Raw genomic sequence first — 16,678 nt, forward strand, 5'->3', positions numbered from 1 at the left:
AGACTGGAGCTGCCCCCCTGAGGAAGCTGCAGACCCCAGTGAGGTTTCCCCTCTGTCTCCTCCAGGCTGAACAAACCCAGTGCCCTCAGCAGCTCCTCACTGCCTTCCTCTCTACTCCACCCAAGTCAGCCAACAGCAAAACCCCCTCCCCAGTGCACAGCAATTCAGCCACCTCAGCAGGAAACCACCATTCCCAGGGGACCTGCTACCCCACCACAGGCTGTGGGGAGAAGGGGTTGCTGCACAGCAAACATCCAACCTGCAGGTGCTTTTATCAAGGGCTGGTGACCATGACTGAAGGAGAAGCTTCCACTGCTTCCCATCAGTGGGTCTCTCACCCAGGGCACCAGGGGATGCTTCTCAGGGTTGCCCATCAACCTCTCAAGAACTGTAGAGGCACAAAAACTCTGAGAATATGCTGAATATTTCCTCCAAATGTTAAAATTTTTAAGTCAGAAATAGTTATGGAGTTCTCAGGCTTTCCCTGCTCTGACCCTGCACAGACAGCAGTGACCTCCCACTCTGCTGTTCTTGGTGGCTGTCCTGTGGGGAAAAGGAGGACAGGAAGAACAATGATGTGTCAGAGACATCCCCCAGCTAAGGACACCTCCTGGGTTTCTTTCCAGCACTGTGGACAATGATCAAGCAAAAAACAGGAGAAAATCCAGTGTCAATATCTCTTTTCTCTCCCCCTGCAAGACACACCAACCCCAACAACGACACAGGACAGCTCAAACTGGCTTTCTTCTGAGGCCCTCAAAGGAAACGTGGTCCAACTGCTCTTCCTTCTTTTTATCAGCAACTGCGTTTGGGTCTCAGAGACACTGCAGGGACCTGCTCCAGGTCAAAGCCAACAGAGGCAAGTGCCAGAGTGCTGCCTTAGCAGGTTCCCACAGGAAGCCCCTTTCCCTGGAGCAGGAGGAGAGGGAAGTCTGATGTTCACAGGAAAAAAGAAAAAGCATCTTCTTATCCCAGCTGGAGGTGGGGTGGGGACAGGCAGCACTGTTTTGGAAGGGGCACACCACAGCCAGCCCAAAGTCAGAATTATTCCTACAACGTGACTGGTGATCAGAAAAACAAACAGCAACCTGTAAAACCTGCTTTTGAGCTAAATCCAATTATTTATACAGAGCACCCACATTCCTCAGGGCAACTTTCCTGAAAACATTTCAGCAGTTTCTCAGCTTTTCTCCTGATTGCCTCATCTCTGCCAAACACACCACCAGCCCAGAACTCAGCACCAACTCTGCAGGTGACTGATGGACAAGTCACTGAACAGGCCAAAAGAAGATCATCAGCTTTTTCTTTCTGATCTTGGCTGAGCATTTGGGGGTGAGCAGATGCAAACAGCAGAAGTTACAGGAGGTCAGTAATCCTGAGGCAGGACCCCAGACTGATGTGCACCTTGACTGTGGGCTGAGTGTCCTGGCCAGCTCCCCAGGCTCTGCCTGTCCCCACACACAGCCAGGGGCACTGGGGGGTGCTGGGGTAGTTTTAGTTAGGTCTAGATGTAAACCTTAATTTTAGCAGGCCCTGATAATCTGATGTAGATTAGAGAGGACAAGCATCACCTCACTTAAGCAACCAAAGAAATATTTCATACCAGAAGACGAAAAACTGAGATATAAATACAGTAGGGTAGGAGCAGTTTCTCAGTTCCCATCATGGCCGAAGTAGAGGCAAGACAGGCAGCTGCTGTCCTGCTGGAGTGGCCTTGGCTGCTGCTGCCTCGCATTTTATTTGAGTTGAGGGAAGTAAACCATTTTTTTGTTATTCTCTCTCTTTTGCCTTGCTGGGTGTCCTTTGGGGTGCTTTATGAATGTAGAGTGATGGAATCTGTTTTCAGTGGAAAGCAGAAAATTGTTGTTATATCTGACTCGTTGTCCTAGTTGAGCAGGAGGGACCAGTTGACACTGTGTGTGGGTGATCAAAGCTGTGTATTCTACCCCCTCTATTCATTCCCCAAGGACAATGGACCATTAGCAGCAGCTGCCCAGGGAGTCATTGGCACCTTCACACCCAGCCTGGGGGGGGCGTGGCTGCCAATGGGCCATCAACAGTTCAACACCCCCTGGCTCCCAGAGTTAATCACCCATTGTGTGAGTCCCCGCCCAGGGGGAGGGACTGAGAGCTCCCTGAGGGTACATAAGTGGTGGGTAAGAAGACTTTGGTAACTTCTCGTTGGATCCAGAGGAGCAGCAGGACCTTGACAGGAGGAGATCCCCGCTCTCACCCAGACCACAGCCCTCGCCTGCACCAACAGGTTTTTCTTTTCCTTTTGCTCTGGACTTGGGGGAGCCACAGGGGTCTCAGCACAAGGGCAAACAAACCCCCTTGGGTTTGTGCCCCAGGACCCTGGGTTATACTGCTGGGGTTTTGTGAGTTGAAAGCAATTTCCCTTTTGTGTGTGTTTTTATTGTAATATTCTTATTAAATTTTAGCTCTGACTTATAATCTCTCTCTCGTGGTGAGTTCATTTCCCCTGCTGGTTCACCTTTAAACCAGCACACTCGTGTAAGTGTGTGTCATATTGTAGTTTTCTTTTAATTTTCTCTTTTCTGTACAAATAGATATAATTAGTTTAAGTTTAAACCTGCTTTGAGTTTCCAGGTTTTTTTCCTTTCTCCCTTTTCTCAGCGGGAGCAGGAGGGAGACTGGCACTCTGTATTGGCAGTTGGCATTTTGCCAGCTCAGCCAGGCCGGGTGCCTTGTGCCGAATCTTACCGAGTGTCTGCTGGTTGCGGACCCCCCCTATGACCACGCAGATCTCCGCGGGCACATCCCCGGGCCCGTCGCTGATGCTCTTCTTGGAATCTTTGGTGTCGTCCTGCCAGATCACCTCCTCAATGTAGTCATCTGGTACCTCTGTTTTCACCTTCACCTCAGTCATCATTCCAGCCTCCTCACTGGGGGAGGACTGAGATGTCACCGAGTCGGAGCCCTCTGCTTTGGGGCTCCGCGGGCTCCTCTTCAAACACTCCCTGCATGGGGGGAAAGAGGAGAGAACATGAACCCTCATTGCTTGGCCATCACCAGGACCCAATGCAGGGCACCTTGGTTTATGCAGGTTATTTATGCACGTGTGTCTGTCAAACATGGGAAGAAATTCAAATGTAACAGACAAAAGCAACAAAACCATTTGCTAATAATGAAAATAACCTTCATCATCACAAGCAGCAGCAGCTGGACCTAAACAAGAGCACAGAACTTCACCAAGAGCACAGGTCCAGCAGTCCTGCCTGCAGGCATTGCACAAAGACTAGTCCACACACACAAAAGCAAAGCCATATTCTCCTGTGGCACCTGGGGACGTGGCTCAGTGCTGGATTAATGGTTCAACTTGATCTTGAAGGTCTTTTCCAACCTAAATGAGTCTCTGATTCTCTGGCATTTTGATTTGGAGCTCTCCCCACCCTCGTGCACTCCTCCACTGCATCCTCTCTTTCATCTCTTCAAGCAGCCTGACATTCTGTGATACTCAGATGGCTTCATTTCACATTTATGGTGCTGATCAAAGGGGATCATTTGTGTATGAGGATATTTGGGGAGACTAACACGTTATGGACAAACACAACTATCAGGGCTGACACTGTGATGGGGGCAGAGGAGATCCACTGTGTTCAGAAGCAGATTAAGGAAATAGCATGTGTTTTCATCTTGGAAAGAGAAAGCTGGAAATTCATGGGAGAAATCAATCTATACAAATATTTGAAACCCCTTGAAAAGGAAACTTTGCACCTCAAAGCTGCAAAACAACTTCAACAAGTGCTGTGGTGGCAAAAGGCAAAGGGGGTTGAGCATGACAGACCAGGACCTGGAACCAGTGGAGCTCCTTTCCCAGACACACCATCCCACCACCCCTTAGGGGCTCCCAGTTTTTAATACTGGTTATTAATGAACACCAACAGCAATGCAAAGATAAAATAATTGCTAGTTCAGTTTGTGCAGAAATCAGAAGAACTAAACATGCAATAGCTTAGACTACCCAGAAACAGAAAAGACTGTGACATGTTTAGGGTCATGTAAGCACTGGGAACAGCCAAAGGTGTTTGAAAATGTTTTAGGCAGAATAGGCAAAATAAAGTGAAAAATAGGCTGAACTTATGGACAATCATTAGATCATGCAACAGCAACAGAGAAGGAAATCCCATTGCTTGGAACATTGAAAAGTCACAATAAAGTATGAATTAAAATGTCAGAAAACCAACACCTGCAATGGGTTCTGACACTGGTTATGGAGCTGGCAGAAAAATCAAGACACTACACCTGAAGGTGAAGGAGCCCCGTGGGTGATCCTGGGAGGAGAGGGATGAGGGAGCAGCAGAACCAAGAGAACAATCTCATGCAGTAATTACTGCCCAGCCTCCTACACAGACATGGAGTTGTTGCTATTTCAAAACAAGTCAGTCCCATCCTATCACCAGATATTTTATTATTCGTCCCTTCAATCTCATTGCAGAATGAAATGCACAATTAATAGCCCTAAACAGAGAGAATTAGCCTTGACCTGCCTTCCCACTCATTTCCTGCCTCCCCACACACACTCCCCTCTGCTCCCAAATTCATACAGGGCTTTCACAAGTGAGAAAGATTAATTAAGACAGAGAAAATGTGGTTGAAAACTGGACAATCTATACAGAAATATTACTGGATGTCCCAAGGGCCCATCAATCTCACCCTAGATGGAGTGGCTCAGCAGCTGTCCAGGGAGGAGGCAAGGAGTACAAAACAGTCAGGGATCAGAAAAGGGTGGGATTAATTGCAGATCAATCATAGAATCAGTTGGGTTGGAAGAGACCTCTGAGATCATCAAGTCCAACCCTTGATCCAACCCCACTGTGATCACCAGATCATGGCACTCAGTGCCACGGCCAAGCTCAGGTTAAAAACCTCCAGGGATGGTGAATCCACCCCCTCTCTGGGCAGCCCATTCCAATGCCTGAGCACTCTCCCTGCAAAGAATTTCTTCCTGACATCCAACCTAAACCTCCCCTGGCAGAGCTTAAGCCCCTGCCCTCTTGTCCTACTCTTGGTTGCCTGAGAGAAGAGACCAATCCCCACCTGGCTACAACATCCTTTCAGGGAGTTGTGGAGAATGTTAAGGTCTCCCTTGAGCCTCCTCTTCTCCAGACTAAACACCCCCAGCTCCCTCAGCCTCACCCCACAGCACTTGTGCTCCAGTCCCTTCTCCAGCCTCGTTGCTCTTCTCTTCTCATTTGGGTTGGAAGAGACCTCTGAGATCATCAAGTCCAATCCTTGATCCAACCTCACTGTGATCACCAGCCCAGGGCACTCTGTGCCCTGGGCTGGTGATCACAGTGGGGTTGGATCAAGACATGGTGGACTCTCTGTCCCTGGAGGTGTTTCAGAGGACACTCAGTGCCACATCCAGTCCCTTCTCCAGCCTCGTTGCTCTTCTCTGGCTCCGCTCCAGCCCCTCAATCTCTTTCCTGACCTGAGGGGCCCAGAACTGAACACAACACTCAAGGTGTGGCCTCCCCAAGGCAGAGTCCAGGGGAAGGGTCACTGCCCTGGCCCTGCTGGCCAGGCTATCAAACCAAGGAGGTGTGAAATGCAAAACGCTGCTAAAAGCAGCAGTAGGTGCATGGGAAAAACTTTGCTTCCTCCATGAGGACTGTGGAGGAAGAACAAAGTGAAGCAGTTGAGTTCCCCCTGGGAGGGTGGAAGGTGGGAGCAGGCAGGGAGAGCCAGCTCTGCTCCCAGGGGAAGGGAAAACACTTCAGTTATGGGTGGTACAGCAACCTGTAGCTGCCAATCCTGGACAGAACAACATGGAAATCCATGCAGGAGCCAAGGGGTGTGGAATTAAAAGCTGATACAAGCAGCAGTGAGGCAGAGGCTGCAGCTTTCTGGGATTATAAATGGGGCAAGAATATAAAGCCTTTCTGATGGTGCCCAAGCTTTGATCAGTCACATTCAAACACAAACCAAATCAGCACCAGGCCACGTGCTGTGGGGCAAACCCTGCCCTCTGCCCTCTGCTCCTGAGCAGAGGCAAGTCCACAGCACCCCTGAAATGCTTGGGGTGTGACAGATTTATTAATGCTCTGAAATTAAACTGAACATCACTGTTGCTACAAGTTATGGGTGACCCATGGGGTGGAGAGTAAAGACTGTGAACAGGACACATCACCAATGGATCCCTCTCTTTGCAGCTGGCTCTGCCCAAGACCAGTGGCTGTAGTGTAGTCAAACCAGTCCAGGAACGGGGGCACCCACAAGGAGCACCCACACTGTGGCAGGTCACACAGACCTGAAGGACTGACCCAGCTGTCAGGCACAGACACCCAAGATGGAACAAGGAGGAAACTGTCTCCCTGTGGGAAGCTGTGGTGGAGCCAGTCCCCCTGTGCCCACGGGCTGAGCACCCTCCTGTTTCAAAGGTGGTCAGAAAAGCTATTTTACAAATTTGTGAGACTAAACTACTTCACATCCATTTCTCATGCCAGAGGGGAGACTGAGAGATGATTTGATTGCAGCACATTATCATTTTTTGTGGGGAGAAAATACTGTCTTTCCTTAATCTGGCAGAAAAGAGAAGACTCCGAGCTCATTGCTGGGCACTGGAACCAGTTGAAATGAGGCATAAAATGGTAGCACGGATGGTGGGCCTCTGGAACAACTGTTTTCCACAGGATGTACTCAGGGAGAACAAATGGCCCCAAGTTCTCAAGCCCAGAGGTGTGTGAGTGGCTGGCCTGTGTTCCTGGGCTCAGTACAGACAGGAACTGGCCACACTTGGTGGCCTGAAGCTGCAGGAGTATATAAATTATTAGATCAGGCCAAAGGACCCTCCAAACCTTTGCCCTTCACACACACTGACTTTCTGGATCCATCTCTGCCAAGGAAGTGCCTTCCCAGCTGTCTGCCCTCGGGTGGGACCTAAACCTCAAAGATGAACTGAAAGCAATTCATTGCCCAGTATGTTCCAACCCTGAGCAGGTCCCTGATGCCCAGAAGGCCCAGCCCCAAAGGCTTCAGCAAGTGTCCTCTGCAGGATCTCAGGGTTCACCAGCGCTGAGAGGAGCCTGCTGATCCCATCAAAACCAAGTAAAACCATCATAAAAAAGCACCACTGGATTTCTACACCAATTTTACAACAAACAGAGCCCTTCTCTGTGTTCAGACACCCTCAGGAGGGTTGGAGGTTTCAGCCTGGGCATGGCTGAACCTGTGCCATGGCCAGGAGAAGAACCCACATCCCCACAGAGCACCCACTGGCCCCACACAGGGCTGGGCACTGCCAGGTGCCCACAGACCCCTGCAGAGCCACAGCAGCTCAGACCCCAGGGCAGGGCTCTGAGGTGGTGAAAGGGAATAAATTACAAGCATTAAGATTTTGTTCCTGGTTTAACCTGTCTATAAAAATACACGTGTATTGACGTGTGTGTTTGTACACACACACACAGATCTGTGTGTGCCCACCCAAGAAGGGCTGATAGTTCTGTCTCTGGCACCTTCCCTGGTCCCACCCAGCTCCTGCCCCTTCTCCCCAGGCTGTGCATGCTCTGCTGACACCCCGAGGTGCTGGTGTTGGATTGCACCAGCCAGATCCTGTTCCACAGCCCCGAGGGCTCTGTGAGCCAACAGGCAGGAACCTCCCCCCAAATGCAAACTTTGCTGCTGACCAGCACCAGGCTGGCACCAGTCCCACTCCACCAGCACACTCTGGGCTCCCTTTTCATGGCAGTTGCTGTTTCCCTTCACAAGGCAGAGCTGTGTTCTCACATTGCTCTTATTATTTCCTATCTTGCAGAGATTTTCTAGCCACTGGCTGATGTCAGGCTTCAGCCAAACTTCAGCTGCACACCTTCTCCAGCTCAGTGTCCAGAGGAACATGCTGGCTTTGCAGAATACCTTAAAATAAATGTAATCAAAGAGCAGCACAGTCCCAAGCCCTCCTTGCTCCTCCTCTGCATGTGCAGGGGCCAGAGGAGCCAGAAGGCTCTGACTGATTCAAGTGATGCACAAGAGGGGCATCACCAGCTGCTGACAGTGGCAGGTGAAGGTGATGGACCCTCCCACCTTCCCTGCACATAGAGAACATCTCCCTCACCTCAGTCCTTACAGCCTCCAAAGGACTGATGGGCAGTCCATGCAGGAGAACTTGCCTGAACACCACAAAACAAGCCCCTGACAGGTGATGGGATCAGCTCCCCCAGGGCTCCTGCCAGCAGGGACAGGGACAGCATCCCCACAGCCCAGGGATCACCCTGTGACAGATAAACCTCTCAGCATTCCTGGACACTGACACCAAAGAGCTCCCCAAGCACAAAGGTGAGCCCCTCTCCAGGCCAGGTGACACAGGGGGTGACAGAGCTGCTGTGCAGGTGGCAGGGCCCAAGGGAGCAACACTGAACACCTGGAAGCAGGTCTGAGCTCTCCAAAAGCTCACTCAGTGCCTCTGCTGGGGCTGCACAGCTTTGGGCAGGAGAAGGAGGCAGTGATGGTGGATGACCACTGTCCCAGCAGGAAGAGGCATCACTTCCTTGTGGGCTCACGTGAAATCCAGGCAGGCTCCTGAGGCTGGAGCTGAACCAGGATCAGCCCAGGCTTCTGCAGCTCAGCTGCTGAATGGGATAGAACTGTCCCAGGAGCAGGGGGAGCTGGGCTGAGGGAATGATCTTCAGGGGACAGCACAGTTTGAAACCTCCTGGTTTGGCTGGGGAAAGAGTATCAACATCCTGAAGCAAAATGGGAAAGAAAAGGAAATGAGTGACTGGAAAACTTCAGGTGGGATGGAGAGGGGAACACACACAGCCACACCAGTGCCAGGTTTGCTGGGGAGGCAGAGCCACCACAGCCTCCACCACACATGTGCTGACCCACGGGAGGGGACCCTGTGAAGGCCCATTTCATTCCCAGCCCTTTGGTCCGTGGATGTTGCACCCCTTGCAAGCCCACGAGGCTGCACCTGCTCAGTGTTGTGCTGGATTTTGCCTCCCCTGCTCCTGAGCAGCACAAAGAGCCTCCAGCCAGAGCTGAAGCAGTTGTTCTGGAATACACTTCTTCTCCAGAAATTCCCCCTGAGGCACTGACAGAGAACACCTTGCCTGGGGGAGGGAAGAAATCAGGCCCCAGCACTGCTGTCCACACCTGGTTCGTTCCTGTCCCGTTGCAGCACCCCCAGAGCTGAGGCAGAACTGCTGGGAAGGGTCAGAAACACAGGCAGGAAGAAAAGCAAGGAATTTGCAGATCTGCAGATCCCAAAGGTGAAATCAGGTCTTACTGGGTTGGGGAAGGGCACATGGGGAGAAAAGGACTTGCAGTTTTCAGGACATCAGTATTGGCAGTGGGTCCTGGCAGCTGAAGGACTGCCCAGCATGAACCAGGAGGTGCCCACAAGGCTCAGAGCTCACACTGTGCCAGCACAGAGAGCAGCCCCAGCCTCTGAATCCCTGCAGGGCCCTGCTGGGAGCACACTGGGACCAGTGATGGCCAGAACCTCCACTTGGTGGAGACAGCAGTGCACAGGAACCAGGGGAGAACCTGCCAGAGACATCTCCCACTGCTGGTCCCTCAGCCACCCCTCTGCTGGGCACTCTGGGCACAGTCCCCAGCCTCATGTCAACACTTTTCTGAATGAAACAATGGAGTTTTACTGTTCCAGTGTGGCCTTCCAGGGATCAGCTGCAGGTCCCTCTGCAGGGCCAACCCATGGCCCAGTGTTCCTGGGAAGGAGACATTCCTCAAACCAAGCACTGTTTGCACAGGACAGAAACTGGTGAGAGAAATGAGCCCAGGGAGGAGCAGAGTGCACAGGCACACCTGCCATAACCCCAACCTCCTTCCCCAGGGTGCACCTTCTCCATGGCTCTGACCCTTCCTGGGGAGTACCAACCTCCTTCACTCTTCCATGGCTTGTCTTTACTGAACTGTGGGCCTTGGCAATCCAAGAGGCTCTTCCTTGCTGAGGAGAGGAGGCAGAAGCCTTGGGATCACACACTGCTCTCACTGTCACTCTGAGCTGTGCCTGGTTGCTCCAACAGGTGAGGTCCTGTTTCACTTTCCAGAACAGACTCTCTGGATTTTCAACATGAAAGAGGCAAACAAACATTGCTCTCACATGTATCACTGCTCTGACTAAGTAGGCCACACAGCCAATTACTGTATTACCAGCTCTGCCTCCTCACAATGCTCATTTCAGCGTTGCTGCCTCCTTTGATCAGCACACTTTCATCTTCCATGACGTTACGGCCACTTTCATGTTGAACACAAGTGTGTGAAGGCAGGAGAGATTTAAGGAGGCCTTAATGAAGCCTCCTCGTGGGGAACTGGAAAGGCAGGGGTAGAAATGGGTTCCTGGGCCCATTGAGGTGCAGCTGCCTTGGCCCTTCAGCCGTGGTGGCATCGAGGAGGCAGCACAGCTGTATTTGCCAGGAGTGCAGTTCTGGCTCTGGAGCTGGGCAGCCTCCCCAGCATCACTGCCAGGGCAATGCCAGGAGCTCTTCCAGAGTGGGGGGCACAAAGGAGAGGGCTGGGTGCTCACACCAGTCACCCCTGCACGATCACACGGCCCTTTCCAGCTGCTCTCCTGTGGAAGGAGCAGAGGAGAAGGGGTGATGGCTGAAGGGCTGCCATTGGTGCTGTTTCCATCTCTGGAGAGCATTTCCCTCGGGCTGTGATGAGCAAATCCAGCACTGAGTGAAAGCAAAGGGGCCCATCAGCTGCTGCAGCCAAAGAAACTGTGTTTGCAGTTTGCTTTTTCTGATCTGGAGTAGCATCCTCATAAATAATGAAAGTGACTAAAAGCTACTTAAAAAACACACACTCCTCCCTTATGAAAGAATGAGAAAAAATCCCAATTATAAAAGGACATTTCTTCCAGCTAGGAATAATTTGTCATGTAATTCTCTGAAGACAGCAACAGAAACATGCCTGCTCTGTGCTCCTTTGAGTGATCTGTGATTGCAAGTGTACTCAGATGGCTTCTAATGAGGCTATTTTTGCAGCACATCCTGCTGAGCTTTTGGGGAGGGGCAAAGTGAGCTCAGTGAAGTGTCACTCCTCAACGTCAGCTCCTCCAAAGGAGAGCAAAAGGAAACCAATGAGGAGGAGGACACACCACACTGAACCAACCCAAAAACAACACTCTTCCCCCCACAGCAAATGTGGAGCATCTTCAGGTTTTTCCTGGACATCCCTCAAGATGGAAAAACCACAACACTGTTGCCTTGATGATGTCAGTGATGGCCAAGTTGGACAGGACTTGGACCTGTTGTAGTGGAAGGTATCCCTGCCCATGGCAGGGGGTGGAATGAGATGGTCTTCAGGGTCCTGCCAACCCAAACCATGCTGTGATTCCATGGTGACACCCACCTGCCCCTTGGCAGGGGATGGTGTGTGCCCAGATAAAGTACTGAAACATCCTCTTGAGTAGTCCTTGGAAAGCTCTTCTGGTCTGCAGCACCAGAGAGGTTCAGTAAGGACTGAGCCAAACAGTCAGGAGGGCTGTGCAGGGGGCCCTGAAGGAACACCAGGACAGCATCCTCAGTTCCAACTTGTCTTCTGGAAAGTTGCTCATCCCATGCCAAATGGAAAGGCCTCAGCTGTCAGAAAGCAAAGGAAGCAAAAAGTGGGGGAGGCTGAAAATGGGCTCAATTTAGAGGTGTCTGCTGAGGTTTTGCAAGAACCAGAAGGCTCCTGTCATGACTGGAGCTGTGGGAAGGAGAATAGGCAGAACAGATGTAAATGAACTCTCATGTTACATGGAGATGATGAAGGCAGGGCAGAGAAAGAGAGATGTACATTGAAAATCTGCTTGTGTGATAAATGAGTTGTGGTGCCTTCCCACCCTGTCCCCATAGCTCTCATTTGCTCCAGGGGCTGGCCCAGGGTGGGCCATGTGCCTTCCACCAGGAATAGGGAAGGGGAGAAGGGCAGGAGGCAGAGGAACTGCCTGGTGTCCTCACTGGGGACTTCTCTTCTGCAGACATCACCAGGCAAGAGTATTGTCAAGTTCAGGGTTAAAAGAGAGAAAAGACAGGAGCTATTTTTCCAGTGTTACCATTGAGCTCTTTGCTCCCAGTGCCCAGGACTCCAGGCCAGGCTCAGGTGTTGCCTCAAAGCTTGAAAGGCACAGAGATGACCCACCCTGGCATGTCACAGCTCACAGAGATGTTCCTCTGCCAAAACTGCCTCTGCAGCCTGAGCAGGTGCCTCTTCCAGACAGACTGCCTTGATTTTGATGTCTAAAGTGCTGGAATAACCATCACACTGCAGGTCCCTCCTCTGAGGGATCATTTTCTGAAACAGGCACTGCAATTCCAGTGAGGAAACTGCTGCCTTTGGTCATCTTTTGGCTGGAAAAGAAATGCTCCTACTGGAATCTCCCCTCCACAGGAGAGAACGAGCCCTTCTGCTGTCTCCTGAATGAAGCAAAGCAAACACTTCCTTCATGTAACTGTGTGCTCAGTAAAACATCCCTTCCAATCCTTGGCTAATCCGTGACCCCTTGGGAGCCCATCCACATTCCAAAGCATGGATACCCTGGCAGGACCAAGTGTGCCACTCTTGGTGACACCCACGATGGCAGCACAGGCTGGTGCTGAGTCTGGAACCCGGATCTGCATTTGCTCACAGAGTGGGGCAAGTTCATGGTCACTCGTGTTCCACCAGGAGACTTCAGTTCTCTTCACAGTGTTCCAAGATGCTACTGGGAATTCCCAAAGTGTGGGTTTAACCTCTGAAAGGAGAGTTCAGAGGAAAACCTGCTCACTCATGTCCTGATGCTATTTTAGGCAATGGGAGCTCCCTCCTCCATCAGCAGCAGTGAGTAAAGACTGTTGAAGAACACAAAAGAAGGAAGAACTGGTCAGAGCTCCTGGACACCTTCCACCTGCAACATGCTCTTGAGAAGCTCATGAAATAAGGACTTCAAGGTCTCTCCACATTGCAGGAGTTGCTGCCAGTCCATGTGCTCTTTCTGTCCATGGGCCTGTGGCTGTGCCCTTGGGTGATGGGCTGCTTTTCCTCCCAAGGCTGGTGGGTCCCCTCTCTGCCATCCATGACCTTCTGGAACAGGCTGATCCCTCACACCCTGGCCAAGGATGGAGCTGCAGCTCTCCAGGGCTGTGAGGCCCTTGCTCCAAGACAAGCACTTGGATCTGGGGCCACCACACTTACTGGGCATACAGAGAACATCTCTGAGGCACGAGAAGCAGCCTAAGCCCTGTCCCTGTCTGGGACATTTTCTGCTTTCTCTCCCCCCAAATAAACTGCAATCAGAACCCAGGACTGCATCTTTCTGCAGGCACAAGTGTGACAGCAACTGCCATTTCAATTTTCCTGGCAATAATCTGCTCAATAAATACCAGTATTATTAAGGAGTTCATAAATTTAAAAGGACCTGAAGGCTTTAGAGAAGAGAGATGCCTCAGGGAGTATCAGCACCTGCCTGTGAGGGCAGCCAGCCCTTAAACACAGAGGTAACAGCTCTCCAAACCCTGACACACCTCATGCAGCACTCTGTGGTTTGTGTGCTGTAGTGCTAAAATCCAGGGAAAACAAACAAACAAAGCAGAATACTTAATTTTCCAGCTCTCTGGGTCTACTAAAACACACAACCTCTCCTGACAGCAAACTGTGCCTCGGGAAGGCCAAGAGGAATTGTGTGTTCATTCCTCAAGGGACACTCAGCAGCTCTAAAGCCTTCAGAGAGGTAAATTCCAGCACCAAACCAGGCTGCTCTCCCCTGGAAATTAAACATTAAAACACAAACCAGAACAATAGTCAAGAGCCACAAAGAATTCCTAAGGTATTAGCAAAACAAATTCCCTTCAGTCCTTATTAGGAATATCTTGAGGATGGTTTGAAGAGGAAAGTCTAACCAAATATAAAAAAAATTTGGCTTATCCAACAAAAACCAGCCAGACTCTCTTTGCCAAAAGCAAAAGAATTCAGTCAGATAAAAATGTGACACACAAATGATGCAGGTTAAAAACTGAATTTAAGATGCTAATGGAACAGCTGCCAGCGTCTTTAAATTTTCAAGCGTGGAAATGTCAACAGAGACAAAGAAATTCAGGGGAAAACAAAGAGAATAGATTAAGGGTTTATTTATATCAGTGAGAGAGCTCTGTGTGGCTTGGCTGAGAAATGACTGAGGGGGTGAGGACCGAAATGAGGGGGTGAGAACTGCCTGAAATGGCCACAGGTCCCAACAGGGCCATGAGGAGCCTGTGCTGGGCTGGGCCACCAAACTACCCATGGTGATGACCTGGATGGAGGGAGCACAGGGAAGGGTGGACAGAGCAGGAGACAGGACCTTGGGATGGGGCCAACTCCCCATCTGGGGAGTGATACAGGTGAGGTGGCAATGAGGGACCTGCCGCTGCTGGAGAGACACAGGCATTTAAACTTGACTTTAAACTGAGAGTAGGCTTAGATCAGATACCAGGAGGAAACTTCCCTGTGAGGGTGGGCAGGCCCTGGCACAGGTGCCCAGAGAAGCTGTGGCTGCCCCATCCCTGGGAGTCTCCAAGGCCAGGTTGGATGAGCTTGGAGCAACCTGGGCTGGTGGAAGGTGTCCCTGCCCATGGCAGGAGGTGGGATGGGGTGAACTTTAAGGTCCCTCCCAACCCAACCCAGCGATGATATGACACCATGTTCTGCCATCAACAAGCCACGAGGCTCTATACCATCACCAGAACGAGTCCAGGGTGCCCAGCTGAGGGGGTGACCCAAGGACACCAATCTCCTGATAGCTCAGCTTTCCTGAGGGAATTCCAGCTGCCATGTCTCGGTACTTGATGGCTCCAGAAAGGGAAGTTTCTCCATCTCACACCATCCAAAGCTCTCCAAGACTCCAGCATTTGCCAAATGGGTGTAGATGACACAGAAACTCCACCAGTCCCACAGGGCCAGGATGTGCCTGAGCACTGTCATCTCGTTGTACATGGGCATTTCACCTTCTTTTGGGTTTCAAGGAAACCTGTCCAGGTTTCCCAAAGCTTCTGTGGTGGTTGTAGTCCAGAACTGAACTATCCACTGCTCTTAAATTGGCCAGAGTGGAGTCTGGGGGTTGGATTGTTCCTCTTTGGAGATGGCTGGTGAGATCTCCTCAGTGAGGACTACGACTTATTAAATTCCTTGACCAATTATCAATAATTTTCTCCCTTTCTGACAGGATGACACAAGTTCTTCATGCTCTGGGACTGAAAATCCCACAGGTTGCCTTTTAAACAGGGGACAATTCAGGTCATTTTGCTTCCTGGAAACACTCAGCCCCAGGCCTGTCCCTCCACAGGGTGTACAGGTTTGGAGGACCATCATCTCCAGCGTGGGCACCCACAGAGGTTGGTTGTCCTCCCCCAGTGCTGGGGACCTGGTGAGGACAGGAAAAGGAGCCTGAAGAAGAGCTTTGCCATCCCAGGGTAGACCCTGCCTTGGATGACAGGAGCTGCTGGGGAGGACATGTCCATCAAGGACAGAGCAAGGAATGTGGGGAGGAGAGGGAAAGATGCCACCAGGGAGGCTGGAGAAAGGTGAACTGAGAAGGAGCAAAGTAAGTGCAACCACTTCTCAAGACCATCTCCTCTCAGGCCTCCCAGGGCAGTGGTCATGGCCCCAAGGCTGCCAGAGGTCAGGGAGCCTTTGGACAACACACTCAAGGACAGGGTGGGATTATTGGGGGTCTGTGCAGGGCCAGGAGTTGGACTGGATGGTCCCCCATGTGTCCCTTCCAGCTCAGGAGATCCTGTGGTTCTGTGATTCTATGAAGGTCACATCTTCTCAGACAGACACTGAAACCCCCAAACTACAGAGGCACCAAGGCTTGGTCTGGGGCACTGGGGAAAACTGCACCATGTCAGAGCTGGGACACCTCCAGGCCCCTCTTCAAAGCACCCCTTGGCAATGCTGCCACCTGCACAGAGCTCTGCCCCTGTCCAGAGCAGCACCCAGAGCCCTCCTGCTGCACCTCCACCTCCAAGACCCTCCTGGGGACCTGCCCTAAAGGAGAGCCCGTGTGCCCTGACAGGCAGCTCAGAGCCCAGGGCAGGGTGAAATCCCACCCCATTGCAGGGGCAGAGCACACTCTGCACAGAGAGCCCTGGGCACTGTGGGATCTCCCCTCTGGGCACTGTGGGATCTCCCCCCTGGGCAGGGTGGGATCTCCCCCCTGGGCACTGTGGGATCTCAGCCCTGGGCACTGTGGGATCTCAGCTCTGGGCAGTGTGGGATCTGAGCCCTGGGCAGTGTGGGATCTCCCCCCTGGGCACGGTGGGATCTCCCCCCTGGGCACTGTGGGATCTCCCCTCTGGGCACTGTGGGATCTCCCCTCTGGGCACTGTGGGATCTCCCCCCTGGGCAGGGTGGGATCTCCCCCCTGGGCACGGTGGGATCTCCCCCCTGGGCACTGTGGGATCTCCCCTCTGGGCACTGTGGGATCTCCCCTCTGGGCACGGTGGGATCTCCCCCCTGGGCAGTGTGGGATCTGAGCCCTGGGCACTGTGGGATCTCAGCTCTGGGCAGTGTGGGATCTCCTCCCGGGCAGTGTGGGATCTCAGTTCTGGGCAGTGTGGGATCTCCCCCTTGGGCAGTGTGGGATCTGAGCCCTGGGCACTGTGGGATCTCAGCCCTGGGCACTGTGGGATCTCCTCCCTGGACAGTGTGGGATCTCCCCCCTGGGCACTGTGGGATCTCAGCCCTGGGCACT

At 52.0% G+C, this 16,678-nt stretch overlaps 1 protein-coding gene across 11 annotated transcripts in view; it reads right to left on the bottom strand.

The window, feature by feature from the left end:
* Positions 1–16,678, bottom strand: part of ZNF618 (zinc finger protein 618) — a 197,346-nt gene that overhangs the window by 83,656 nt on the left and 97,012 nt on the right. For all 11 annotated transcript variants that reach the window (XM_071574251.1, XM_071574250.1, XM_071574244.1 and 8 more), the window contains exon 3: positions 2,725–2,981. In XM_071574251.1, coding sequence (XP_071430352.1) covers positions 2,725–2,981 — 257 coding nt within the window. The remainder of the gene's footprint in view (positions 1–2,724; positions 2,982–16,678) is intronic.

This window comes from Pithys albifrons, chromosome 20 (genome assembly GCF_047495875.1).
Source record: "Pithys albifrons albifrons isolate INPA30051 chromosome 20, PitAlb_v1, whole genome shotgun sequence".
In the NCBI taxonomy this organism is placed as follows: domain Eukaryota; kingdom Metazoa; phylum Chordata; class Aves; order Passeriformes; family Thamnophilidae; genus Pithys; species Pithys albifrons.